This window comes from Leopardus geoffroyi, chromosome C1, assembly GCF_018350155.1.
Source record: "Leopardus geoffroyi isolate Oge1 chromosome C1, O.geoffroyi_Oge1_pat1.0, whole genome shotgun sequence".
NCBI classification, from domain to species: domain Eukaryota; kingdom Metazoa; phylum Chordata; class Mammalia; order Carnivora; family Felidae; genus Leopardus; species Leopardus geoffroyi.
In genome coordinates this window covers 31,448,887-31,472,804 of record NC_059328.1, presented here as the reverse complement: position 1 = coordinate 31,472,804, position 23,918 = coordinate 31,448,887, and the positions used below count along the sequence as shown (strand labels likewise).

General features: G+C 40.2%; 2 protein-coding genes across 5 annotated transcripts in view; both read right to left on the bottom strand.

The window, feature by feature from the left end:
- Nucleotides 1-20,038, bottom strand: part of ZNF684 (zinc finger protein 684) — a 29,503-nt gene extending 9,465 nt beyond the window's left edge. The window contains exons 1-2 of one of the 3 annotated variants that reach the window (XM_045476826.1): nt 19,927-20,038; nt 3,835-3,873 (exon numbers count right to left, since the gene is read on the bottom strand). In XM_045476826.1, coding sequence (XP_045332782.1) covers nt 3,835-3,849 — 15 coding nt within the window. In that variant the 5' untranslated portion in view covers nt 3,850-3,873; nt 19,927-20,038. Of the gene's footprint in view, nt 1-3,834; nt 3,874-4,210; nt 5,563-5,600; nt 5,760-19,926 lie in introns of those variants that run through there. The other 2 variants (XM_045476827.1, XM_045476828.1) reach the window with 2 other exon arrangements.
- Nucleotides 15,019-20,664, bottom strand: EXO5 (exonuclease 5). 2 transcript variants are annotated; one of them, XM_045476830.1, is made up of 3 exons: nt 20,639-20,664; nt 20,016-20,096; nt 15,019-16,533 (listed from the first exon to the last, which is right to left on the bottom strand). In XM_045476830.1, the coding sequence occupies exon 3, from the start codon at nt 16,520-16,522 to the stop codon at nt 15,401-15,403; it is 1,122 nt and encodes a 373-aa protein (XP_045332786.1). In that variant the 5' UTR covers nt 16,523-16,533; nt 20,016-20,096; nt 20,639-20,664; the 3' UTR covers nt 15,019-15,400. The 2 variants fall into 2 exon arrangements, with proteins under 2 accessions (XP_045332786.1, XP_045332785.1); XM_045476829.1 differs by lacking the exon at nt 20,639-20,664 and having other exon boundaries at nt 19,927-20,033.
- Nucleotides 20,665-23,918: the final 3,254 nt, after the last annotated feature.

Below are 23,918 nucleotides of genomic sequence, written 5' to 3'. Positions count from 1 at the left end.
CAATCCCTCCTAAATATATACCTACGAGAACTAAAAATATAAAACCTGTAGACAAATGTTCATAGAGAAGTATTCATTAATAGCCAAAAGTGAAAACAATATGGGTATCCATCATCTGATGAATAGGTGGAATAACAAAATGAGGTATATCCATATAATGCAATATTATTTGACATACGTGTAAAATTGATGACCCTTGAAAATACTGTTACTAGGTGAAAGAAGCTAGTCAAAAAAGATCACATATTATATTGTCTTAGTTACAAAAGTGTTCAGAAAAGGAAAATCCATAGAAACAGAAAATAAATTAGAGCTAGGGGATAGGACAAATAGGGAATGACTGCCAATATGGGGTTTCTTTTGAGGGTAATGAAAATATTCTAAAATTAGATTGTAGAGATGGTTTTACAATTCATGGACAGACTAAAAACCACTGAGTTGTATATATCTTAAATGGGTCAATCTGTAATATGTGATTATGTCTCAATAAAATTATTTAAAATATTGCTTATATGTTCAGTATTTCATTCATTCATTCATTCATTCAGACAATGTCTAATGAGGACCTACCAGACACTGTATTAGTGATACAAAAAAGAATAAAAATGTTACTGGTCTCAGAGATCTTACAATCTATTACATACTACAAAGTAAATATACATAAGTTAGAAGGGCTATAAGGTTAACATGTCAGACTCACATGACCATAATAAAATAGAATATAAGACCTTTTTTTACATAATATATCCTCTCAACTGTAATGTTAAAATCATGTTTAACTAACTTAAGCTGAAATTAAAAAGGCATGTGGCTACATGTCTACCACAAAGACATAGTTAAAACCATATAGAACAGGGGTCAGCAGACTACAACCCATACCCCGGGCTGATGTTTCTGTAAATAAAGTGTTACTGGAATATTTATACCCACTCATTTGCTTCAGATGCAAAGTTAAAATTGAGTAGTTGCCACAGAGGCTGTATGGCCTTCAAGCCTAAAATATTTACCATCTGGCCCTTTAAAAAGTTAGAAGAGGGGCGCCTGGGTGGCTCAGTCGGTTGGGCGTCCGACTTCAGCTCAGGTCACGATCTCGTGGTCCGTGAGTTCGAGCCCCGCGTCAGGCTCTGGGCTGATGGCTCAGAGCCTGGAGCCTGCTTCTGATTCTGTGTCTCCCTCTCTCTGCCCCTCCCCCGTTCATGCTCTGTCTTTCTCTGTCTCAAAAATAAATAAACGTTAAAAAAAATTAAAAAAAAAAAAAAAGTTAGAAGACTAGGTAGGATTTATCCCATGAATGCACAGATAGTTCAATATTGAGAAATATATTAGAAATTCTTGGAATTCCTATATTAAAGATAAAACATTATTTTACCAACAGGTATTTTATTTACCTATCTATTTTTTTTTTATTTTTTAAATGTTTTATTTATTTTTGAGAGAGTGCAAGCAGGGGCGGGGCAGAGGATCTGACAGCAGTGAGCCTGATGTGGGGCTTGAACTCAGGAACCATGAGATCATGACCTGAGCCGAAGTTGGACACTCAACTGAATGAGCTATCCAGGTGCCCCAACCAACACATATTTTTAAAAAACATATAAGAAAAAAGGTTTCCACTTGATGAAAACAATGTTCACAAGCTAAAAATCTTTAACTTGATTAAAAACAAGAAAACAAAACAAAACTATTTACCAAAATACAAGAGGAAACAATAAAACACTGGAAACATTCCCATTAAAATTGGAACAAAAAGATACTGGCTAGCAATTTATAGTTCCTGGGGCACCTGGGTGGCTCAGTCAGTTGAGCATCCAACTTGATTTCAGTTCAGGTCATGATCTCACAGTTTGTGAGATTGAGTCCCAGGTTGGGCTCTGTGATGGAGGCACTGAGCCCAGCTGGGATTCTCTCTCTTCTCTCTCTCTCTCTGGCCCTCCCCTGCTCACACATGTACACTCTCTCAAAACAAATAAACATTTTTAAAAAATTATAGTTCCCAAAAATCCCTGTCCATTGCAATAAGACAAGAAAAAACATGAAGACATACATATTGAGCAGTAAGGAACAAACTCCATTTGAAGAGTGTATGATTGTCTACCTAGAAAACCTAATAATCAACTAAAAAAATATTGAACTTAATAAGAGTTCTGCAACATTAAAAAATTTTTTTTTTTTTTTAATTTTTAAAGAAGAAACAGGGGGAGCCTGGGTGGCTCAGTTGGTTGAGTGTCTGACTTTCGGCTCAGGTCATGATCTCGCAGTTTGTGAGTTCGAGCCCCGCATCAGGCTCTATGCGGACAGCTCAGAGCCTGGACCCTGCTTCAGATTCTATGTCTCCCTCTCTCTCTGCCCCTCCCTTGCTTGCACTCTGTCTCTCAAAAGTAAATCAACATTTAAAAAAATTTTTTTTTAATTAAAAAAAATTAGGTCTGTAAGTTGACATAAAGTCAAATAGATAAATACATACTTTCCTATACACCAAAATAACCAATTAGAAAATACAATGAAAAAAGATCCATCCTTTCTCAACAGCAACTTAAACCATACGTAAGAGTAAATATTACAAGAAATTCTTATACGAGAAATGTAGAAGAATTATAATAACAAACCTATAAAAATGTAAAGAAGGACCTATATGAAACATTAGAGAATACATTATTGAAAACTAATGAATTTTCTACAAATTAATGGAAACATATATTGCCATCACAATAAAAATACCTAAAATACTCCTTTATAGACCCTGACAAGCTAATTCTAAAGTCCACATGGAATAGGGCCCATGGGTGGCTCATTTGGTTGAGCATCTGACTTTGGCTAAGTCATGATCTTCCGGTTCTTGAATTCAAGCCCTGAATCGGGCACGCTGCTGTCAGCACAGAGCCTGCTTTGGATCTTCTGCCCTCCTCTCTCTCTGACCCTCCCCTGCTCACTCTCTCTCTCTTTCAAAAATAAATAACATTTTAAAAAATAATAAAATAAAATAAAATTCACATAGAAGAGAAATTGCTCAAGAATACTAGCAGACTCTGGAAAAGATATAAGATTTACTTATGGTTCCAGAAGAATATTAAAAAAGATATGTACCTGAACTTACAAACGGAGTTCGCATAGTGCTGCTTATTGGCACTAAGCTCTTTGCTTACTCTAGGAAACATTTTAAGAAATACAGCATGCTATATAATATAAAATGTGATGTTATATTTATCACAGGGTTGTTGCTGTGAATGTTATTTCTCTTTTTTTTAAACTTTTTTTCCCCACGTTTATTTATTTGAGAGAGAGAGAGAGAACAAACACGAACAGGAGAGGGGCAGATTAAGGGAGAGACAGAATCCCAAGCAGGCTCCACCTACAGTGGAGTGTCAACAGTGCAGAGCCCAACACAAGGCTCGAACCCACGAACCACAACATCACGACCTGAGCTGAAATCAAGAGTCAGAGCTTAACCAACTGAGCCACCTAGGCACCCCTGTGAATATTATTTCTAACATTATCTCCATGAAAACCCATTATAAGATATTTTCTTCAGAGAACTGCATCAGGAAAATCTTTACTTCTCCAAGGGATTGTTTTCCTTTATCTTTGTGGACAATAACAATACGTTAACTGGTTGACTATCCATTTTCTGTGATTGCTATAAAGACTGGGTACACATATGCAGCTCAAATTTATTCCAACTATGTACAGACCCTGTGACGTGGATATCAACTGATCAATTTTCTAAATTTTCTTTTGGACCTGATCTATTCAATCTATATTTTCCCTGTACATGTCTATAAATGTCCTTTTTATATAGATTTTTGAGAGTTTTAAATGACTCAATAAATGGATACCTACCTGGAAGTTGATCATTTTCTGGAGCTCTTACACACGGATCTATGAAAGTAAAAATAGGAAAAAGAATAGAAAGACATGAAAAACCAAAACGCAATGTAGAAAAGAAAAGAAGCACTATTAGAAAAGAACTCTTGGGGTGCTTGGGTGGCTCAGTTACCCCAGCGTCTGAATCTTAATTTCGGCTCAGGTCATGATCGCAGGGTTGTGAGATTGAGCCCCACATCAGGCTCTGTGCTGAGCATGGAACCTGCTTAAGATATTCTCTCTCTCTCTCTCTCTCTCTCTCTCCCCCTATCCCTCTCCCTGCACCTCCCCCATGTTCTCTCTCTCACGCAAAAAAAAAAAAAAAAAAAAAAGTTAGAAAAGAAAGACTCACATTGCAGCTTCAGTAAATGTCACCTAGTGAGAGAATGACGATTCTAGGAGATGTCAGGAAAGTCCATATTTTATAAGTGCCGAACTCTACTGGTAGATCTGTTATGAATCTATGAAATTTAGGTAAGTATGTTGTACATTTTTGTCCTACTGATCTAATGGCAAGTTGTTAATCTTAGAACTAGTGACATTTTTTTCTTCCCAAAATTTTATCCTAAGAAAAAAAATAATAAATAAGTCCAAAAACTAACTAAAACCCTAGTTTCTGAAACTCAGTATATCTCTGGAAGTCAGTCCTTCCTGTGACTCTCTGGTCTCTGCTCTGAAGCTGGGATAAGAGAGCTCAAATTAGGTTGGGTTTTCTTGAGAAGGCTGGATTGAGGGATCCAGGAATTTTTTTTTTTTTGTTTTTTAAAGACAGAGCCTTCAGTTTAAATTCTAAATCTGTCTCTCTCTCTTTCTTTGGAAATTCACCATCTTCTATGAACCAGTATAGTTTTTTAAGAATTTAAACCAGCAAAGTTGGGGCCATAGAAAGGCTAAAATATGCAAGAGGGACTCACAGCTTTATTTACACAGTCTTCACTGGAAGATCTGCAAATTCACCAAAGACTATTAACAACAACAAAAAAAGACTACAAATCAAAATTTATTCTGCATTCATTGCTCAAATATTTCAAAAGGAGAATAAATACAACTCTTTTTTTTTTTTGCAGGGTCCTAACTACACTTGTGGCGATCATAGCACAAGGTAAAACTTGTCAAACCACCAAGTTGTACAGCAGAAACTAATGTAAGATTGCGTGTCAACTATACTCAAAAACAAACAAAACGCCAGAATAAAATTCGGTGAAAACTCGTCTGGTTCGACTCTCAGCTCTTCCACTTATTGTCAGTATAAGCAAGTAACTTAACCTCTCTCTCAGCTTCAGTTAATTCATATGCAAAATGGAGAGAACACTTCAGATAATTGTTGTGAGAATATACTGAGAACATGGCAAGTTTCTCTAGAAATACTTCCTAGATCCCTTGGAATGGTTTAATATTGCCTTTTGCGGGCTCTGGTAGGGCCAGCGATGTTCTTGTAACCAGGAAAGGTAAAGCCTGAAGCACATATTCCTACACTGTGATCTCTACCTACAAGGGCAGGAATGCAAACTGAGCCTGCCCCATCCCTACTCGGGATCCGGGAACCCACTTGAGTGGCAGTCAGCCCCTTCTCTTGCTTTCTCTGAACTCCAGAATTGGACAGGACCCACACATCCAAACACTAAATTGCTGCACGTGGGGGTTGTGAAGTTTTACCTTCCTTTGGGTACGCCAATAAACTGGTGCCTATCTTTCTCCCCGCCCTTCCCTTACGTCCCCAAGCTCCGCAGAGTCATACCTACCAGTCTTTCACCACCACACTCCCATCTTTGGTTCTAAAAGATCAGATTACAGAGATCTCCCACAGGCTCTCAGGGAGAAAACCGCGTTCCCCCTTCACGCGGCGCAGGTTGGAAGATTACTGAACACCGGCTACCGCCCCACTGCGCGTGTGCGGAAGTAACTGCCGCCCAGGTTCCCAGGTCCCCCCGCGGTGCAGGCTCTTCTTAGGGGACTACATTTCCCATAGGCCTGTGGAGCTCGTTTCCGGAAGGCTTCAGAGGCCTCTGCCTCTTTGTAGGGAGAGTCCTGGGTTGGTATCTCTGGGACTTCCATGAGAGCCAAGCTCATTTATAAGAGGGAAGTGTATATATCATTTTCGTTTAAAAATACAAGACACCAGAATTTTTAAATACTAGAAAATCTAAATCAGCACTATAAGATAATAATCTACCCTTAGTTCAGTTTCTTTTAGCAACGCACTAGCTTAGGTCCCAAAAAGGAGGTGAAGCGGAGGACCCAACAAAGAAGACTGAGAAGGGATAAGGTGTGAGACGTAAAAGTAGAAGAGTTTGATTCTGCAAAATCAAGGGAAGAAAATGTTTCAAGAAGTGGGGAATACTCCAGCAGTATTAAATGCTGCTAATTTAGTCAAGTAGGATGATCACTAAGAATTGACCATTGGATTTAGCATTGTGGAGGCTGTTGAAATATCCCATTTTGGCGTAGTGGTAGAATTTCAATAAAATCTGATAAGAATTTGATAGGAGTGGAATGAGTGGAATTTGATAAGAGTGGGAAGAGAGGAAGTGTGGAAAGCAAGTACAGGCAGTACTTTTAAGAAGTTTGGCTTTTTTAAGATGAGTAGAAAAAGAAAGCTGTCGTTGCATATAGATTTGGGGGTCCAGAATTTTTTTTAAGATGGAAGAAATTATAGTATGTATGCTAATTAAAATTATACAGTAGAGGGAGAATACAGGAGAAATGGGATAGTTGCAGGAAGAAAAGTCCTTCTGGAGAAAAGGGATGGGATTCAGTACACTGTGGAAGGATCAGTTGTGAGCGTGGACCATTCGTCCATTGAAATAAAAAGGGAGTCAGAATTTATAGGTACAGGTGAGATACAGATTTAGTGGTGTGAGAATGAGCCTATCTTCTTCTGAATGCTTGTATTTTCTTAGTTAAATAGGAAGCTGAAAATGAAGGAAGGGAGAAGGTATTGGAGATTTGAGGAGAGAAAAGTAATACTGTAGGACATTGATTCTAATATACACTTTTTTCATATTTGAACATCTGCAAAACTGGTATTTTACAAATGATGGCATGCTATAGTTTAACTGGCAGCATGTTTTTTCTCTTTGAAAGTATGTGAAATAATTATGTATCTTATAATCAATGGCACCTGAGATTCTAATGTTATTTAGGAATGTGGAAGAGTGGGGGCACCTGGGCGGCTCATCGGTTGGCGTCTGACTTTGGCTCAGGTCATGATCTCATGGTTCATGGGTTTGAGTCCCCCGTTGGGCTCTGTGCTGACAGCTCGGAGCTTGGAGCCTGCTTCTGTGTCTCCCTCTCTCCGCCCCTCCTGTCCCCCACTTGTGAGCCCTCTCTCTCTCAAAAATAAACGTTAAAGGGGGGGAAAAAAAGAATGTGGAAGAGTGAATGGATTAAGGAAATACAGTACTATTGCTTGGTAGCATTAAGAGCCCACTTGATATTAGTAGCCACTGTATTCATTGGCATTTTCAATGTCATAAAAATGTTTTTTTATATCTTAAAAAAAAAAAATCCTTTCTTGGAGCGCCTGGCTGGCTCAGTCGGTTAAGCGTCCAACTTCGGCTCAGGTCATGATCTCGCGGTCTGTGAGTTCAAGCCCCGTGTGGGGCTCTGTGCTGACTGCTCAGAGCCTGGAGCCTGTTTCGGATTCTGTCTCTCTCTCTCTCTCTCTCTCTCTGACCCTCCCCCGTTCATGCTGTCTCTCTCTGTCTCAAAAATAAATAAACGTTAAAAAAAATTTTTTTAAAAAACAAAAAAACAAACAAAAATCCTTTCTTAACCTGTAGCCCATTTGAACAACTGCACCATTTCCTAACTTTCCTTCATAGAAAAATCTTTCTAAAGAGCTGCCCCTTGTTGCTGTCTACATCTTCACACCTCCAATTCTCTCTGCAGTCCACTCTAATAGCTTCTTGACTCTACTCTCCTAAAACTGATCTTGTCAAGTTACCAATTCCAATTCTGTCCTCATTATATTTGACCTCAACAGCATTCAACACAATTAAAATACTTCCTTATCTTGGTTTCGAGGACATCTCATAAAAGCTAGTTTCTCCCACTTCACTCAGACTACTTCTGTATTTCCTTTACTAAAACTCTGTTCCTCTGTTCCTCCTCCAAATGTTGGAATACTCAAGGGTTTGACCTTCAGCCTTTGCTTTCTGAAATTGTCCTCTGAATGATCTCATTCGGTCCCATGGCTTGAAATACCATTTACGTGATGATGAGTGATGACTGAAAATCTGTATTTCCATCTTTCGTTTCTCCCCTGAACAGCAGACCTCTAACTCCTTATGCCTACCTGAAATCTCCCCTTAAAAATCTCAACGTCACCTCCAACTTCACACTTCCAAGCCAATTAATCCCTGCCTTCTCCCATCCCCAATCTAGCACTTCTGGTTCAATAAATGCACCATCACCACCTCATTACTCAAGCAAAAATTTAGGAGCCATCCTTGATTTCTCTTATTCCTTTTCTTTTTCTCATAGTATATATGTTTATGAAAGCACATATTTTTGTTTGGCAATACTGTGATTTATAATAAGAAATATATATTTGATCTTCATCCCTGTTTTTGGTTCAGAGCTCCTAAAAGTCTTGGAATTTCCTAAGTGATGAGAGCAATAACGGTGTCTTTTGTTATATTACTGAAGTGATTTTGTACTGTACCTAAGCATGGGAGCTGGCTGCCAGGAGAACCAATCATATAATTGGAGATTAGAGAGTTGAAACTTTCAGTCCCAACTCCCTGACTTCTGGGGAGGGGAAGAGAGGCTGGAGGTTGAATCAATTGCCAGTCATCAATAACTTAATCAATTGTGCCTATGTGATGAAGCCTCCATAAAAACTCAAAGGACAGGGCTCACAGACTTTGTGGGTTGGTGAACACATGTAGGTACAGAGAGAGTGTTGGCCCAGAAAGGGCATGGAAACTCTTTTCCCTTTCCCCATACCTTGCCCTATGCATCTCTTCCATATGGCTGTCCCTGAGTTATATATCCTTTTATAATAACTGGTAATCTAGAAAATAAAAATGTTTCTCCAAGCTTTGTGACCTGCCTAGCAAATTAGTCAAACCTAAGGAAGGGGTTGTTGGAACCTCCATTCTATAGCTAGCAAGTCAAAAGCACAGATGACAATCTGGACTCGCGATGGGCATCTGAAGTGGGGGGAAAAGGGTAAGCTTGTAGGACTGAACCCTCAACCTGTGGTATCTAACACTATCATCAAGTAGTATCAGAGGATTGTTTGGTGGTGGGGGAAAGCCCACACATTGGAATTTGTGTGAGTAGAACCCGGCACATAATAGGTGCTAAATAAATATTTGCAATACTGAATATACAATTGTCCATAGTTTTATCTCCATTAAATGTGTCATAGAACTTGTTTCCCATATCTATGAGTCTATTTCTGTTGTTCTATTTGTTCATTTGTTTTGTTTTCCAGATTCCATATATAGGTGAAGTTATATGATATTTGTCTTTATCTGATTGATTTCACTTAGCACAATACTGTCTAGGTCCATTCATGTTGTCACAAATGATAAGATTTCATTCTTTTACGGCTGAATAATATTCCCTATTCCTGTGTGTGTGTGTGTGTGTGTGTGTGTGTGTGTACACACATCACATTTTCTTTACCCATTCATCTATTGATGGGCACTCAGGTTACTTCCATATCTTAACTATTGTAAATAATGCTGCAGTGAATATGGTGGTGCATATATCTCTTCAAATTGGTGTTTGTGTTTTGGCTTTTTTGTTTTGGATAAATACCTGGATGTGGTATTGCTAGATCACCTGGCAGTTCTATTCTTAATTTTTTGAGGAATTTCCATATTTTTTTCCATTGTGGTTGCACCACTTTACATTCCCACCAATGGTGTATAAGGAAGGGTTCCCTTTTCTCCACATCCTTGCCAACACTTGTTCGTTCTCTTCCTTCCTTCCTTCCTTCCTTCCTTCCTTCCTTCCTTCCTTCCTTCCTTTGATAATAGCCAATCTGACAGGTGTAAGGTGATCTCATTGTAGTTTTGATTTGCATTTTCCCTGTTGATAGCTGACGTTGAGCATCTATTCGTGCACCTGTTTGCCTCATGAGTGTATAAATGTTCCTTCCTCTTCAATGTTTTGGAATAACTTGAAAAGAAGAAGTACTAACTCATCATTAAATGTTTGGCAGATTTCATCTATGAAGCTGTCTGGTCCTAGACTTTTTGTTTTTGGAGTTTTTAAAAATATTGATTCAATTTCATCGCTTGTATTGGTCTATTCAGATTTTTTTTTATGTTTTTTATTTTGAGAGAGGGAGAGAGTGAGAGAGAGAGAGAGAGCAAGCAAGCAAGGGAGGGGAGAGAGAATCCCAAGCAAGCAAGGGAGGGGCAGAGAGAGGGGGGAGAGAGAATCCCAACCAGGCTCCGTGCCATCAGTGCAGATTGAGCAGGGGCTCAACTCATGAAGTGTGAGATCATGACCTGAGCCAAAATCAAGAGTCAGACAGGTAACCAACTGAGCCAACCAGGCACCCTGGTCTATCGAATTTTCTATTTCTTTGTAAATCAGTTTTGGAAAGTTATATGTTCCTAGGAATCTATCCATTTCTTCTAGGTTTTCCAATTTGTTGGCATATAATTGTTCTTTGTGGTTTCTTATGATCCTTTGTATTTCTGTAGTGTCAGTTGTAACTTCTCCTTTTTCATTCCTGGGTTTATTTAGGCCCCTTCTCTTTTTGTCTTGATGAGTGGGCCTAGAGCTTATCAATTATGTTTATCTTTTCAAAGAACTGATTTTTCATTTCATTGATCTTTGCTATGGTTATTTATTATTTTAAAAGTTTATTTGAGAGGGAGGGCGAGAGAGAGTTCAAGTGGGGAAGGAGCAGAGACAGAGAGAGAGAGAGAGAGAGAGAGAGAGAGAGAGAGAATTGCAAGCAGGCTCTGCGCTGTCAGTGCAGAGCCTAAAGCAGGGCTCAATCTCACAAACCGTGAGATCATGACCTGACCTGAGATCAAGAGTCAGATGCTTAACCAACTGAGTCAACCAGGCACCCCTTTGCTATTGTTTTTAAAATCTCTATTTCATCTATTTCTGCTCTTATCTCCTTTGTTCTACTAACTTTGGGCTTTGCTTACTCTTCTGTTTCTAGTTCCTTTAGGTATAAAGGTATTTATTTTGAATTTTTCTTGTTTCTTGAAGTAGGTAGGCCTATATCAATATAAACTTCCCTCTTAGAACTGCTTTTGCTACATCCCATAGATTTTGGAATGTTGTATGCCCATTTTCGTTTGCCTCAATGTGATTTTAACTTCATCTTTGATTTATTCATTGCCCCATTAGCTGTTTAGCAGCAGGTGTTTAGTCTCCATGTGTTTGTGTTTTTTTCCAGTTTTATTCTTGTAATTGATTTCTAATTTCATACCACAGTAGTTGCAAAAGATGCTTGATAGGATTTCAATCTTCTTGAATTTAGAGACTCATCTTGTGGCCTAACCTGTGATGTATCCTATGGGATGTCCCATGTGCTCTTAAATGAAAGTAATACAATAGTATGGGGCTTTAATACCCCACTTACCTCAATGGATAGATCATCTAGACAGAAAGTCAATAAGGATACATTGGCCTTATGACACCTATCAGATGGATTTAATAGGTGTCATAAGGCCAATGTATCCTTATTGACTTTCTGTCTAGATGATCTATCCATCGAGGTAAGTGGGGTATTAAAGCCCCATACTATTTTGTATTACTTTCATTTTTATGGACTCTCTCTCCTATATGTCCTGTGCAATGAATGTGAATACCTGTGCTGTGACTGAAAACGTTGGTACATTCTTGACTTTCATAGGTCCCTATGTGTGAAAAGATTATTTTGATCATCTAAGCTTTGACCAAAGCTCCTTAAACTCCTCTGCAATGTATTTTCTGATGAATATAAAGACTTGAGCTCTGAAGGCCTCAGCACAATTACCACATGTATAAAGTTTTTCTCCGGTGTGGACTGTGATGTACATGAAGAAATATTTGCATTTTGGCTGAAGCTCTTACCACACACAACACACTTCTTTGGTTCCTCTCCTACTATACTCTAATAGATGTTATGTTTTGAGCTGTCACTAAAACCTCTATCTCTCTTCACACCTTTATGGGGCCTTTCTCTCATATAATCTCTCTGAAGAACTTGAAGGCCTATATTCTACCTGTGGCTCTTGTCACACTCACCACACCAGCAGGGTTTCTAAACATATGGATTCTCTGATGAATATCAGAGAATCAAAACAAAACAGAGAAGCAATAACCAAAGCAATAGTTGAAAATTTTTAAAGGAAGTAACTTATTCCTTACATTTTAATGTACTTTTATAATAAGCATGTATTATTTAATCAGAAAATTCCATCATGGGGGAGCCTGGGTGGCTCAGTTGGTTAAACGTCTGACTTCAGCTCAGGTCATGATCTCATGGTCCGTGAGTTCGAGCCCTGCATCGGGCCCTGTGCTGACAACTCAGACCCTGGAACCTGCTTCATATTCTGTGTCTCCCTCTCTCTCTGCCCACCCCCCTCCCTTGTGCTCTGTTTCTCTCTCAAAAACTAAAGAGTGAAAAAAATTTTTTTAATTAAAAAAAAAAAAAAAAGAATGGGGTGCTTGGGTGGCTCAGTTGGTTATGCGTCCAACTTCAGCTCAGGTCATGATCTCGCAGTTTGAGGGTTCGAGCCCTGTGTTGGGCTCTGTGCTGACAGCTCAGAGCCCCTCCCCTGCTTCGGATTCTGTCTGTCTCTCTCTCTCTCTGCCCCTCCCCTGCTCATGCTCTGTCTCTCTCTGCCTCTCAAAAATAAATAAATGTTAAAAGAAAAAAGAAAAATCCACCATGGAGAAAATTAAAAGACATGCAACAAACTGGCCTTTAAGAATAATTTTAAAAGATTAAACTCCTCATTAAAAATAAGCAGAGGGATGCAAATTTAATAAGATTAAATTATTTACTAAAGGAAGCAAATTTTAAAAAACCAAGAAATAGCTTTGTTATGATATCTCTTTTCATTTAACTGCTCACTGAATATTCAAGAGGTCCATAATTTTGAGTTCAGATACCTTTAGGCAGAATTTGCAAGGAAAAGATGACATTATTAGCTATGTGGAGGCTGCAAACCCGGGAAGCATTTGTTGTAGAGAATAGCATCAATGATCCTGGGGTGACCCCAACTACAGAGGTCTCAACTTACCTTGTGAGAAACCATAAAGTGATGACTAGGAGATGTTAACTTAAAATAAAAATCTGAGGGGCTCCTGGGTAGCTCAGTCGGATGGGCATCTGACTTGAGCTCAGGTCATGATCTTGCGGTCTGTGAGTTCAAGTCCCGCATGGGCCCCTGTGCTGACAGCTCAGAACCCGGAGCCTGCTTCAGATTCTGTGTCTCCTTCTCTCTGCTCCTCCCCTACTCACGCTCTGTCTCTCTCTCTCAAAAATAAATAAACATTAAAAAATAATAAGGATTTGAGAGCTCAGGGTATTACTGAATTACAGAACTACTGAATTCTGACAATGTCACTGTCTGAAACCAACTTATTTTTCTTTTCCCTCTTTTTAAACCTTCTAGTATATCCAACATGATGCCATCAGAACCCTGACAAGCTGTTTTCTTGAAGACTGTTAGCTTAATACTCTTGATTCTATAAAGTCCAGTTTATTTACTATGCCCCCAATTTGATTCCAAACTTCCTAGGGTCTAGAATAAGATACCATGTAGGGGGCTTAACAACAGCAAGAAATACTTTACAGCATAATGGTTAAGAACATAAGCACTGCAGTCAGACATATCTAGGCTGGAGTCTACCACTTTCAAACTGTGTTTTATAACCCTTCTAAGCCTCAATTCCCTCATCAGGGATAATTAACGGATATACAGATTTAATCATCAAAGTGCTAAGCATGATGCCTGGCACATAATATTCATTCAGTAAATGAGAGTTATTACCCCAAGATTCCCATTGTCCATAAGAAAAGTTGTGTATAGCTCAAAACACCTCCAGAGGTAATCTACTGTAACTCCAAAAATGTCCAGGTTTTACCAGTTCACATAGAACATGGAGTCACATTGGGGCGCCTGGGTGGCTCAGTTGGTTAAGCGTCCAACTTTGGCTCAGGTCATGATCTCGCAGTTCATGAGTTCAAGCCCTGCATTGGGCTCTGTGCTGACACTTCAGAGCCTGCAGCCTGTTTCAGATTCTGTGTCTTCCTCACTCTCTGCCCCTCCCTCGTTCATGCTCTGTCTCTCACTCTCTCTCAAAAATAAAGATTTAAAAAATTAAAAAAAAAAAAAAAAACATGGAGTCACATTAACAATATTCACCATGTTCTGCTGCCTCTTGACCTTCTAGTTCATATAGAAACTCCACTCCTGGGGCACCTAGGTGGCTCAGTCAGTTATGCGTCCAACTCTTGATTTCAGCTCAGGTCAGATCTCGGGGTTGTGAGATCAAGCCCCACGTTACGCTCCACACTGAGCATGGAGTCTGCTTAAGATCCTCTCTCTCTGCCCCTCCCCGGCTCACACACTCTTTCTAAAATTAAAAAAAAAAAAAAAAAAAAAAAAGTAAATAATAAAATAAGAATAAAATAAAGAATAAACAAATAAAATAAAAAATAAACTCAACCCCTGCCAACTCTCCTCCCCTTTCCACCTATATATGCAAATTCTCCAGTAGTGACTGCATAAACAAGCCTTTTCCTTCCAGGTGATGTCCATATCATTCTTTCCTCTGGCCTCTTTGGTGATGTTTGCAACCAAGAGCTCCACTATCTTCTAAAATGCACTGAGATTCCTCTTCACTATCTTCACATTTTCCTTAAAATGTGTTTAATTTTTTGGTTCTCCCTTTATAAAAAGGGCACCATACTGTATGTAACCTTTGGGGACTTTTCACTTAACTGTGCTAACCACACTGTTGTGTGTCATTGTGGCTCATTTCTTTTGGTTGCTGTACATCGTCCACACTCTTCTGATGATGGGGACCTGGACAGTTTCTAGGGTTAGGTTTTGCTATTGTGAAAGTACTATGAAGCATATTCTTGTTCATATTTTCTGTTGTACACATGTAAGACACAACTATTTATTGTGGTCATTTTTGAAGGATTGAGATTATGAAAAAAAAATCAGTTCGACTGACTTGGACAGCATTTCATTCTATTTTATTATATAAAATGTAGAAAGTGTTAACTAAGAAAAAACAGGGAAAGGACTTAACAGAAAGTTTAGGATCTTCTTAGGAAAGCAATGATTGCTGAAGGATGCCCTTTGCTCCAGCCACGATGAGCAACTGTCTTCTTGGCAATTCACAGCAAAGTTCCAGGGACCTATAGCCTCAGATTCCTCCCACTCACCCCTGAAACTTGGTCTTGACTTGAGTGGTTAGAGTCTGAGAAAATATGAAAAGAACCAAAATAAGAATATTCTCCATGAAAGCTAAGTTCAAAAATTGGTCCTCTTTTCCTCTGCTGAGTACATTAGAAGCAGGGAGGCTGAAAGTTCCTGAAGGCATACCCTTCTGTTCATTTCACTTTTTTGGCTAGGGGCTCTAGAATGGAGCTGGGCACCCCACCACCCTTCCTCCATTCACAGATATCTGCATAGTTGCATGTCCGGCACTTCCAAGCCTCCTCCACATCAACCCCTTGAGGTTCTCGGTGGCCCATCCAGTAGGCCATATAGTGCTGTACCTTGCCTCTCACCTCCTTCTCTTCAAAGGCCACAATCTCTGTACCCAGCACTGTGGCAGTCTCTTGGTGGATGTACTCAATCTTTAGGATATCAATAACTGGGAGGTCAGACAGTGTTAGAGACAAGAAGACTAGCTCCATGAGGTCACCCAAGGACTTTACAGAGAAGCCTCCCTGCCGGGCATGCCTCAGCACTGAAGGTCCCAGTGGCTTGTCTGGACATAATTTTGCGTGGTGGATTAGGCTAGCACTGGTCACTTTCCCTTGAACCATGGCATCAAAGATATATTTGTATAGGCGGATTTGAAAACAGTCTTTTTTCTTCTGAGCTTCCAAAGGGAGCATAGGGCGCCTGCGTGTCTTAAGTTCAGCCAGTTCCAGTTCCCCCTTGGCGGTATAGTGCAGCTCATCAATTACTCCAACAAGCAGCACACCCTCCACTTCTCCAAACACTGGAAACTCTCTGATGCGTCCTTCTGACTGCAGGACAGGAATCATTGATAATATATTCAAAAACTTAACTGCCCAAGCATCTTCTTTAGTGGTGGTGGGGACAGTCACAAGATCATGAACTTCTAGTTCTCTAGCTAGGTGGATGCTGGCACCGGTGTCCAAAACAGCTGCCTTCTCAGGAGCCAAGAAACCAGGAAGCTCCTTCCCATATACCATTTGCTGTTCACACCAGTCTTGAGTAGACAAGTCAGTGACATACAAATATTTAAGGTGGAATCGCTCCATAGGTGATGAGACATCCAATCCTCTTTTCCACTTTGGTAAGCTTGTGAGCTTGTCATCCTTCCCAGGGAGTTCAGAAGAAGGACCAGGCTTGCTAAGTGATGCACTTGACTCCTGAGTATCTTCCAGGTCCAGATACTCTAGCAACTCTGAGTCACTCAAGTCTGAGAACCCTGAGGCCTCTACTGACCCCGTCTCCTCTTCCCCATTCTCTGCCATGGCACAAGGCCCTGCAATGTCGTGTTAAAGAAATGTATTATCCAAATAACAAATTTATCCAAAGCACTTTCAAATTCTAATAAGGTAAAAAGAATCATGACTATTTATTTACATTCTTTAAGAAGCCTAGCTATTTACGACCAACCAGCAACGCAACAGAATTGCGTTGGCCTCGATTTCTTCATTTAAAAGGAGATTTGAGGTTTGCTTTTTCTGCTTCAACGTTCTACTGACTTGGAATATTATTTCATTATTTAGAAATGTATAGATCTTTGTAAATGTTGGAGCAATGTTGGTAAAAACATGGCCACTTTTATGATTCTTCTAATACAAAATCCTTGACTAAGAAAATGAAACTCAATTACAAACTATTCCTTGAGAAAAATCAGCTCTATGATGACTGTTTTACAATGTAGTTCTCAGGAACATAGTATAGCAAAATTCAAAGACTAACTATAGACAAATACCAATAGATCTGCTCATACACAAAGTAATAGCATACAGCGTACCCAGGTAGCTTGGTCAGTTGGGCATCTGGGTCTTGGTTTCAGCTCAGGTCATGATCTTACGGTTTGTGGGTTTGGGCCCCATGTCAGGCTCTGCACGGAGCCTACTTGGAATTCTCTCTCTACCTTTCTCTCTCTGCCCCTCCCCTGCTGTCACTTTCTCAAAATAAATAAACTTAAAAAAAAAGGTAATAGCATGAAGTCATGAGAGAGGATGTTCACAGCAACATGTGGAAATCCACTGCTTTCAAGATTTGAAATATACTAAGGAAATGGCAAGGAGGAAAAGCTCTTGGTGTGTTTTACTTTATCCTTACTGACTTTATAAATTATCCTAACAGAAATTGGTGTTTCCCACTAAGTTTATTTTTTCTCCCCACAAGAAATTAGCTTATGATGGAAAATATTTGTCAATAAGCACTAATAAAATACTACAGTATTTGCTATAATATTGAATATTTATTGTGCAGTTATTGAGTGCTAGACATTGAGCCAAGTGCTTCACATCCAATATCTCACTACTCTACTGTGGGACAGGTACTCTTTTTTTTTTTTTTTAATTTTTACTACAAAAAAAATTCACACATACAAAGAAATAGAACAATGAACATCTATATATATACACAACACCTAAACAACTGTTGACATGCTGCTGTATTTGCATCTTTCATGTGTGCATTTTTGGCTATTTTAAAGTAAACTGTAGATCTCCTAACACTTCAGATATAAATGCTTCAGCATTCATTTCCAGATAAGGACATTCTCCTACATTAACTACATTACTGTTATCACAACTAACAAAATTAATAATTCCCTAATACTCCCCTCCTTATTCAAATTTCCCCAGCGGCCCTAAAATGTCTTAAATAGCTTTTCTTTAAATCAGGAAACAAAGACCACACATTATGTTTGATTTGTTTTGTCTCTCAAACATTTTTAATCCTAAGAAACTAGGCAAACTATTTTGTAAAGATACTCTTTTTAAGCCTTCTTCCTAATCTCACATATCTAACCTAGCATAGGTTAAAAACAAAACAAAACAAGGTATGACCGGTCCACCAGTATTGGACTTTGGGTGCCAGGAAAATAATCTGACGCAGAATTTAAACTGATTGAGGTAACTATGAACTAAATTTCCTCTTTGCTATTAAGCAATGAAGAAACTGAATGCACCAAATTCCATATTAAAAACTTAAGAACTGATATATTGAAAATGGTATTAATATTTGCTATGGTTGTACTTAACTCATTTTTAAATAGTCTAAATGTCCCTAATGAAAGAAAACATACACAGCTGGCAGAGAAGTTATTTGCAATGAACAAAAGTAATGCAATGCTAAGATTTCTGCTTATATCCTATAAAGTTATTGCTTTAGAGGATACTTCAATAGTGATAAAACACAGAAGATGCACATTTACATAAGTGTCTCAAATTATAAATGTGCCTTGGATGATGACAGTTTCAAAATGACTAATGTTATTTGGACCATGAAGTCCCTGAAAGTTGGAAAGAATCTTCATCTTCTGTCAAGAAAATGAAGTTAAATGGCAATTAACATGTACACTTTGGGTGTTTTTCCCCGCTGGGGGAGGGCACTAAATCTAAATCTAAATCAATGGACCTTGAAAACATTTTATTTCAAATATATAGATCTGGGTTGGCCAATATGTAGCCACCAGCCACATACAGCTACTTAAATTTAAATTAACTAAAATAAAATAAAACTTAAAACTCAATTTCTCTGCTGCATTAGGCACATTTCCAGTAATTAGTAGCTATATGTGGCTAGGGGGTATCACATTATAGAAATGTTCTTTTTGGACAGTAGTGATTTAGATTATTCTATGTGTCTGTACTAACTCCCTGGGGTGGGGGGGAGAAGGAGAGGCAGAGAGAGAGTAAGCTCCTGAAAGTTATGAACTTTGTTACTTGTTTTACATACTGAGAATAGGGTAGCCCTGAACAGGTTAAGCAAAACGTTCTGTAGAGAAGAAACAAAAAGGAGGCATTCTCTGTGAAATTGTTCATCTAAGCGAAGAAAACAATACACTGGGGATGAGCAATTTAGACTCAGATGTGTTGCCTGGACTTTCCTGCACAGAAAAATTCCAGGCAAGGGCATAATACAGCACACTGTCTCGGAATGCAGTTTGTATTTTTCTGACATGAGATGATTTCACATGGTTCACATGAGATGATTTCAAATGATTTCAACATTTTTAGACACATCTTAGCATATAAAGCTATATTCAAATGCATAAATCCAATGCATCATTTCATAGAGAGTGTTTCTTAGGACAAGTGTGGTCTTTAAATAAATGAAATTTAAAAATTTTAAACATGAAAATAACAATACACGTAGTACACAGGAATGGCAACAATCCTCAGGTGGTAAATGAATGAAATGTTTGGGAAATACCAGCATAGTGTCAAGAGTCTGGGGGTCGTGGGGATCTAGATTCTAAACCTAATCCTGACTAGGTCAGTAGTATTCAGTAACATGCCGCTTGCCTTTGAGTGCTCTTGAGCAAGTTCTTCGTTTTCCTGACGCTACTGACACAGTATCCCCTCCAACTGTCCTCAGCTACTCAAAATAGTGATAAAACAAAACAAACATACTAGCATTCAACAAATGTGGATCTCCTTCCCCTACTCAAGGAAGAGACGAGATAGCATTTCTATTCCTTTTGACAAATTGAGTTTAAACTTTAGGAGAGAAGAAACTTCTACTCCCCTGGGACTTGGCTGATCTTTCCCCTTACCAGGAAGTGCAGAATGCTGAAATGACAGGGGTAGGGGAGGAGAAAGGAGCTCTGAAAAACCAGGTCTGCACTGAAGAATCCAGATTAGCAACTCTGTACCTTGCTGTGGTAGAATGGGGACTTTTCCTTTCTCACCTGTCCAGTCCCTCACATTGTGGCATTTCCTCCTCTCTGATCCACACTGCACAGGCTGTGGCCCATCCCAGAAGCTAGGTAACGCTTGCCTCTCTCCTGGATCAAACCCTCCAAGACTTCTTCGTTTTCTCCACACCCCGGATGTAGTTACTTAATTCAATCCTCGCTCCCTGCAAACAAGAGAATCAAAAATAGCCAAAGTCACCCAGGAGCTCCAAGACCAGTTCCCTCTTCCAGCCCCAAACCTCAGCCGAGGTGCTGGGCAAAGACCCCAGGTGAGAGGCTTTTCTTCTCTGATGGGTTCCTGCTGCCTGTGGCACTGCTACTACCTTCACCCTCTACATTCTGACTTGTTCGGTGCAGCCCGGACTTGTGGGCTCCGACAGCGCTTGCCTTCAGCCAGGACCTTTCCACCGGCCCCAGACCACTGTCGCCCCAGCAATTCCATGCCCGTCCTAAAGTTTACTGAGCACTCCCTACAATGTCTTGGAGGAGCCGGAAATGACAGCAAGGGGTCGCCGGCCTCGGGAAGAGGTCCCAGCGGACCTCCAGGAAAGGGCCAGAACCCACAGGAGTCTGGCCTGCGAAGGCAGACACTACAAGCCGCTGCCCGGGGGCCGCTCCCGCCCGGGGATCGCGGCAACCGCGGGAACAGACCCCAGGGCTCCACACCGCAGCCGCTCAGCCACCCATTCGCCGGCCTGATCCTAACCTTGGCTACTCCTCCGAAACCCGGGCTCTCCCCGGCTCCGCCGCGGCCTCGTTACTGCTCCCGGACTCTACCGCGGACCTGCAGGGGGAGCTTGAGCACAAAGCTCTCCGCTACGGGGCGGTGCGCACAGGCGCGGCGGGAGCGCTGGCCCAGAATGCCCAGCGGCGGTCCGAGGCCCGCCCCCTCCCAGAGGCCGCGGTGGCGCAGCACGCTTCTCGAGTCCACGGCGGAGCGGACTCCCTCTAGCGGCGGGGCGAGCAGGGCGCTAAAGGCGATCGGCAGCCTTTGGGCGGGCTGTCCCCGCGGGCGGCTGGCTGTGCGTGTGGCTTATCTCCGGACGGAACTGCGCTGTCACCTGTCCCAGAAGCTCTCACTGCGGCCCCTCCAGGCGGGGGTCCGGGAGCGTCGTGGGCGCGTCCCTGTCCCCGGTGCACCGGCTGCGTCTTGGCTTTGCCTCTCTTGGACTCCGCACCCGCTCTGCCCCTCGCGCCAGCTTTCCCAGCTGAGAACAACCACAAACTCCCTTTGCAAAGATGCTGGCGCCCGTCTTAGCCTTTTTATTGGGAAGTATAACAGCTCTATTCTGAAATAGGAAACAAAGGCAAATAAAAGTATTGAAAAGATAGGTCACTGTTAGATCAAAAGCAGAAAAGTGACAAGCCCTTTCCAAATACACTCCCATGCCTCCTTCCCGAGGAAACTACTAGCCTGATTTTTATGACAGTCACTTCCTTGCTTTTCTTTACGTTTTTATCACATACGAGACACTTGATTTACGATTAAGGTAGCATCGCATAGCAACGGAGAAAAGATGGTCTTTCAATGAAGGTTCTGTGACCGCAGGGTATCCTTATGAAAAAAATCTATAAAATGATACCTCTTATCTTACTTCCTCACAAAAATCAATTCCAGGAGTATTAAAGTCCTAAATGTGAAAAGCTAAACTATAAAGCTTTTAGAATATAATACAGTATTGTTTGGACTTCAAAATAGGGAAAAGATTTTTTTTTTAATTTTTTGAATGTTTTATTTTTATTTTGAGACAGAGTGCAAGTTGGGGAGGAGCAGAGAGAGAGAGAGAGGGAGACACAGAATCCAAAGCATGTTCCAGGCTCTGAGCTGTCAACACAAAGCCGGACTTGGGGCTGGAACCCACTAACCACAAGATCATGACCTGAGCCAAAGTCCCACACAACCAACTGAGCCACCCAGGCGCCCCAGGATCTCTTAGAAGTAAAATAGAAAATACTAGAAAGGATAATTAGGGAAATTAAATGTGACTTGTATATTAGATAATAGTATCTATCAATTATAAGTATCCTGGTATGATAGTGATTTTGTGGTTGGGTAGGAAAATATCCTTGATCTAAGAAATATGAAAGTTGAGAGAAATCTTTTTAATTAAGTGAAATGAGTAGGTGTTGCTGGACTGAGGCTGGAGGTTTCTGCCTCCTCCCCACTATAACCTTCTGTAGCCAAAATGTAACTTCCAATGCCAGGCAAGCCTTTTTTCAACCCTTTCCCACATGCACCTATCTTCAAATGAAGTTTGGGGGAGGGGTGATACAGAGGGGAGTGAAACGGAAGAGATTCCCGAGACAGTAGGACCGTGTCACCCAAAGCTTTCATTCTCAACACTGAGGGACTCAAATTTAACAATGCCATGCCCTTTCCCCAAAAGGCTATCCTAAGAAGTGCGGGCATGTCACTACATGTATACAATGTATACACTGTGTATACATTGTGTTCCTCACAGGTGCTAGAAGAGCGCAAAATTTGCGCTCAACATATTGGGCACTCAAATTTGCCCAACATAGCCCTGATTACAGTCTACCACATAAGAGTCTATAGGATAAAAGTGTTTATCTGTATGATTACTCTCTAGAGCTGCACTGGCCAATGATGTAACCACCAATCACATGTGGCTCTTGAGCACTGGTAATGTGGCTAGTCCAAAATGAGATGACTTAATACCAGATTTTGAAAACTTAGTACCCCCCCAAATGAAAATAACACATTAATTTTTTATATTGGTTACCTGTTGAAATTATAATATTCTGGAAATATTGGGTTAAATGAATATATTATAAAATTAATTTTCCTTATTGCCTTTTATTGTATTACTGTGGCTGCCCAGAAAATTTTAAATTGCATATATGGATCACATTTGTGTTGTGGCTCACATTATATTTCTCTTGGACAGCGCTCCTCTAGGGCATCAGAGTCTAAGGGCAGGGAATTTATTTTGCTCAAGTTTGTGTTCCTCACAGGTGCTAGAACCATAATTGACAGAATTTTTATATGTTCAAGAGAAGCCCTCACTGGCAATATTCTGTATTTGAGAATCTTTTCTTCCACATATTAAGATCAGCCTCTCAAAAAACAAAACAAAACAAAAAAGATCAGCCTCTCTTCAGCCAAACACCTATTTCTGATCATTGAAAAGGGCATTGCTTACTTGGAGAAAGCCAGAGGAGATAGCCCTAAGGAAGTTGAGGGAGTTGGAAATGAGCCAAGGATATAAGACTGAGGCCTTTTTCTAAACACAGGCAGCTTCAGATGTAGGATATTTGAAGCCTTCAATCAATTAGAGTTTATTCATTTTTAAGAGATTCAAAAGCCAGGGGCTCTACCTTCAGGTGAGGCTTGATCCAGGGTCAAATAGTGTGATGGGATTTAAATTTTCGGTTCATTTCTTGGATCAGTTTCCTCTGTGTTTGCTCATTTCTAAGCAACCTCCCTCCTCTTATACTGCCAGTAGCTTCCAGGGATATAGCCTTTCAGATTTGTATCTAGTGGGGAAAAAAGGAAGTCTATTTCCCTAATACCTCAAAAACAAATCCAAAAATTCTCCCTTCTTCCTGATTAATCAAACTGGGGTTATAAGCTTGTCTTAGCCAGAGTCTTCCAGAAAACAGAGCCTAAAGCAAAGATTAGATTTTTTTTTTCTTTTTCTTTTTGAAAGTGCAAACCCATGGTAGCAAGGATAAGAAAAGAAAGTTAAGCAAGCAACAACTTGAAGCAAATTGAAGTGGTGCACTATTGTATGGATATTGTTTCATGTTGACCCCATAGTCTTACGCACTGATTCCAGAATAATATTATAAAGTTAAAACCCCATGGTGTCATTCTCTGATTAAAAAAAAAAAAAATCCTTGAATATAAAGCCTATCACTTTATTTAGTAAATTCAGCCAAGAATTCCAAGTGCTCCTCCAAGAAGACATAATTTTGTATAGTCGTCCCTGATGACGTGACACAAGTTACATCTGGGAGGATGG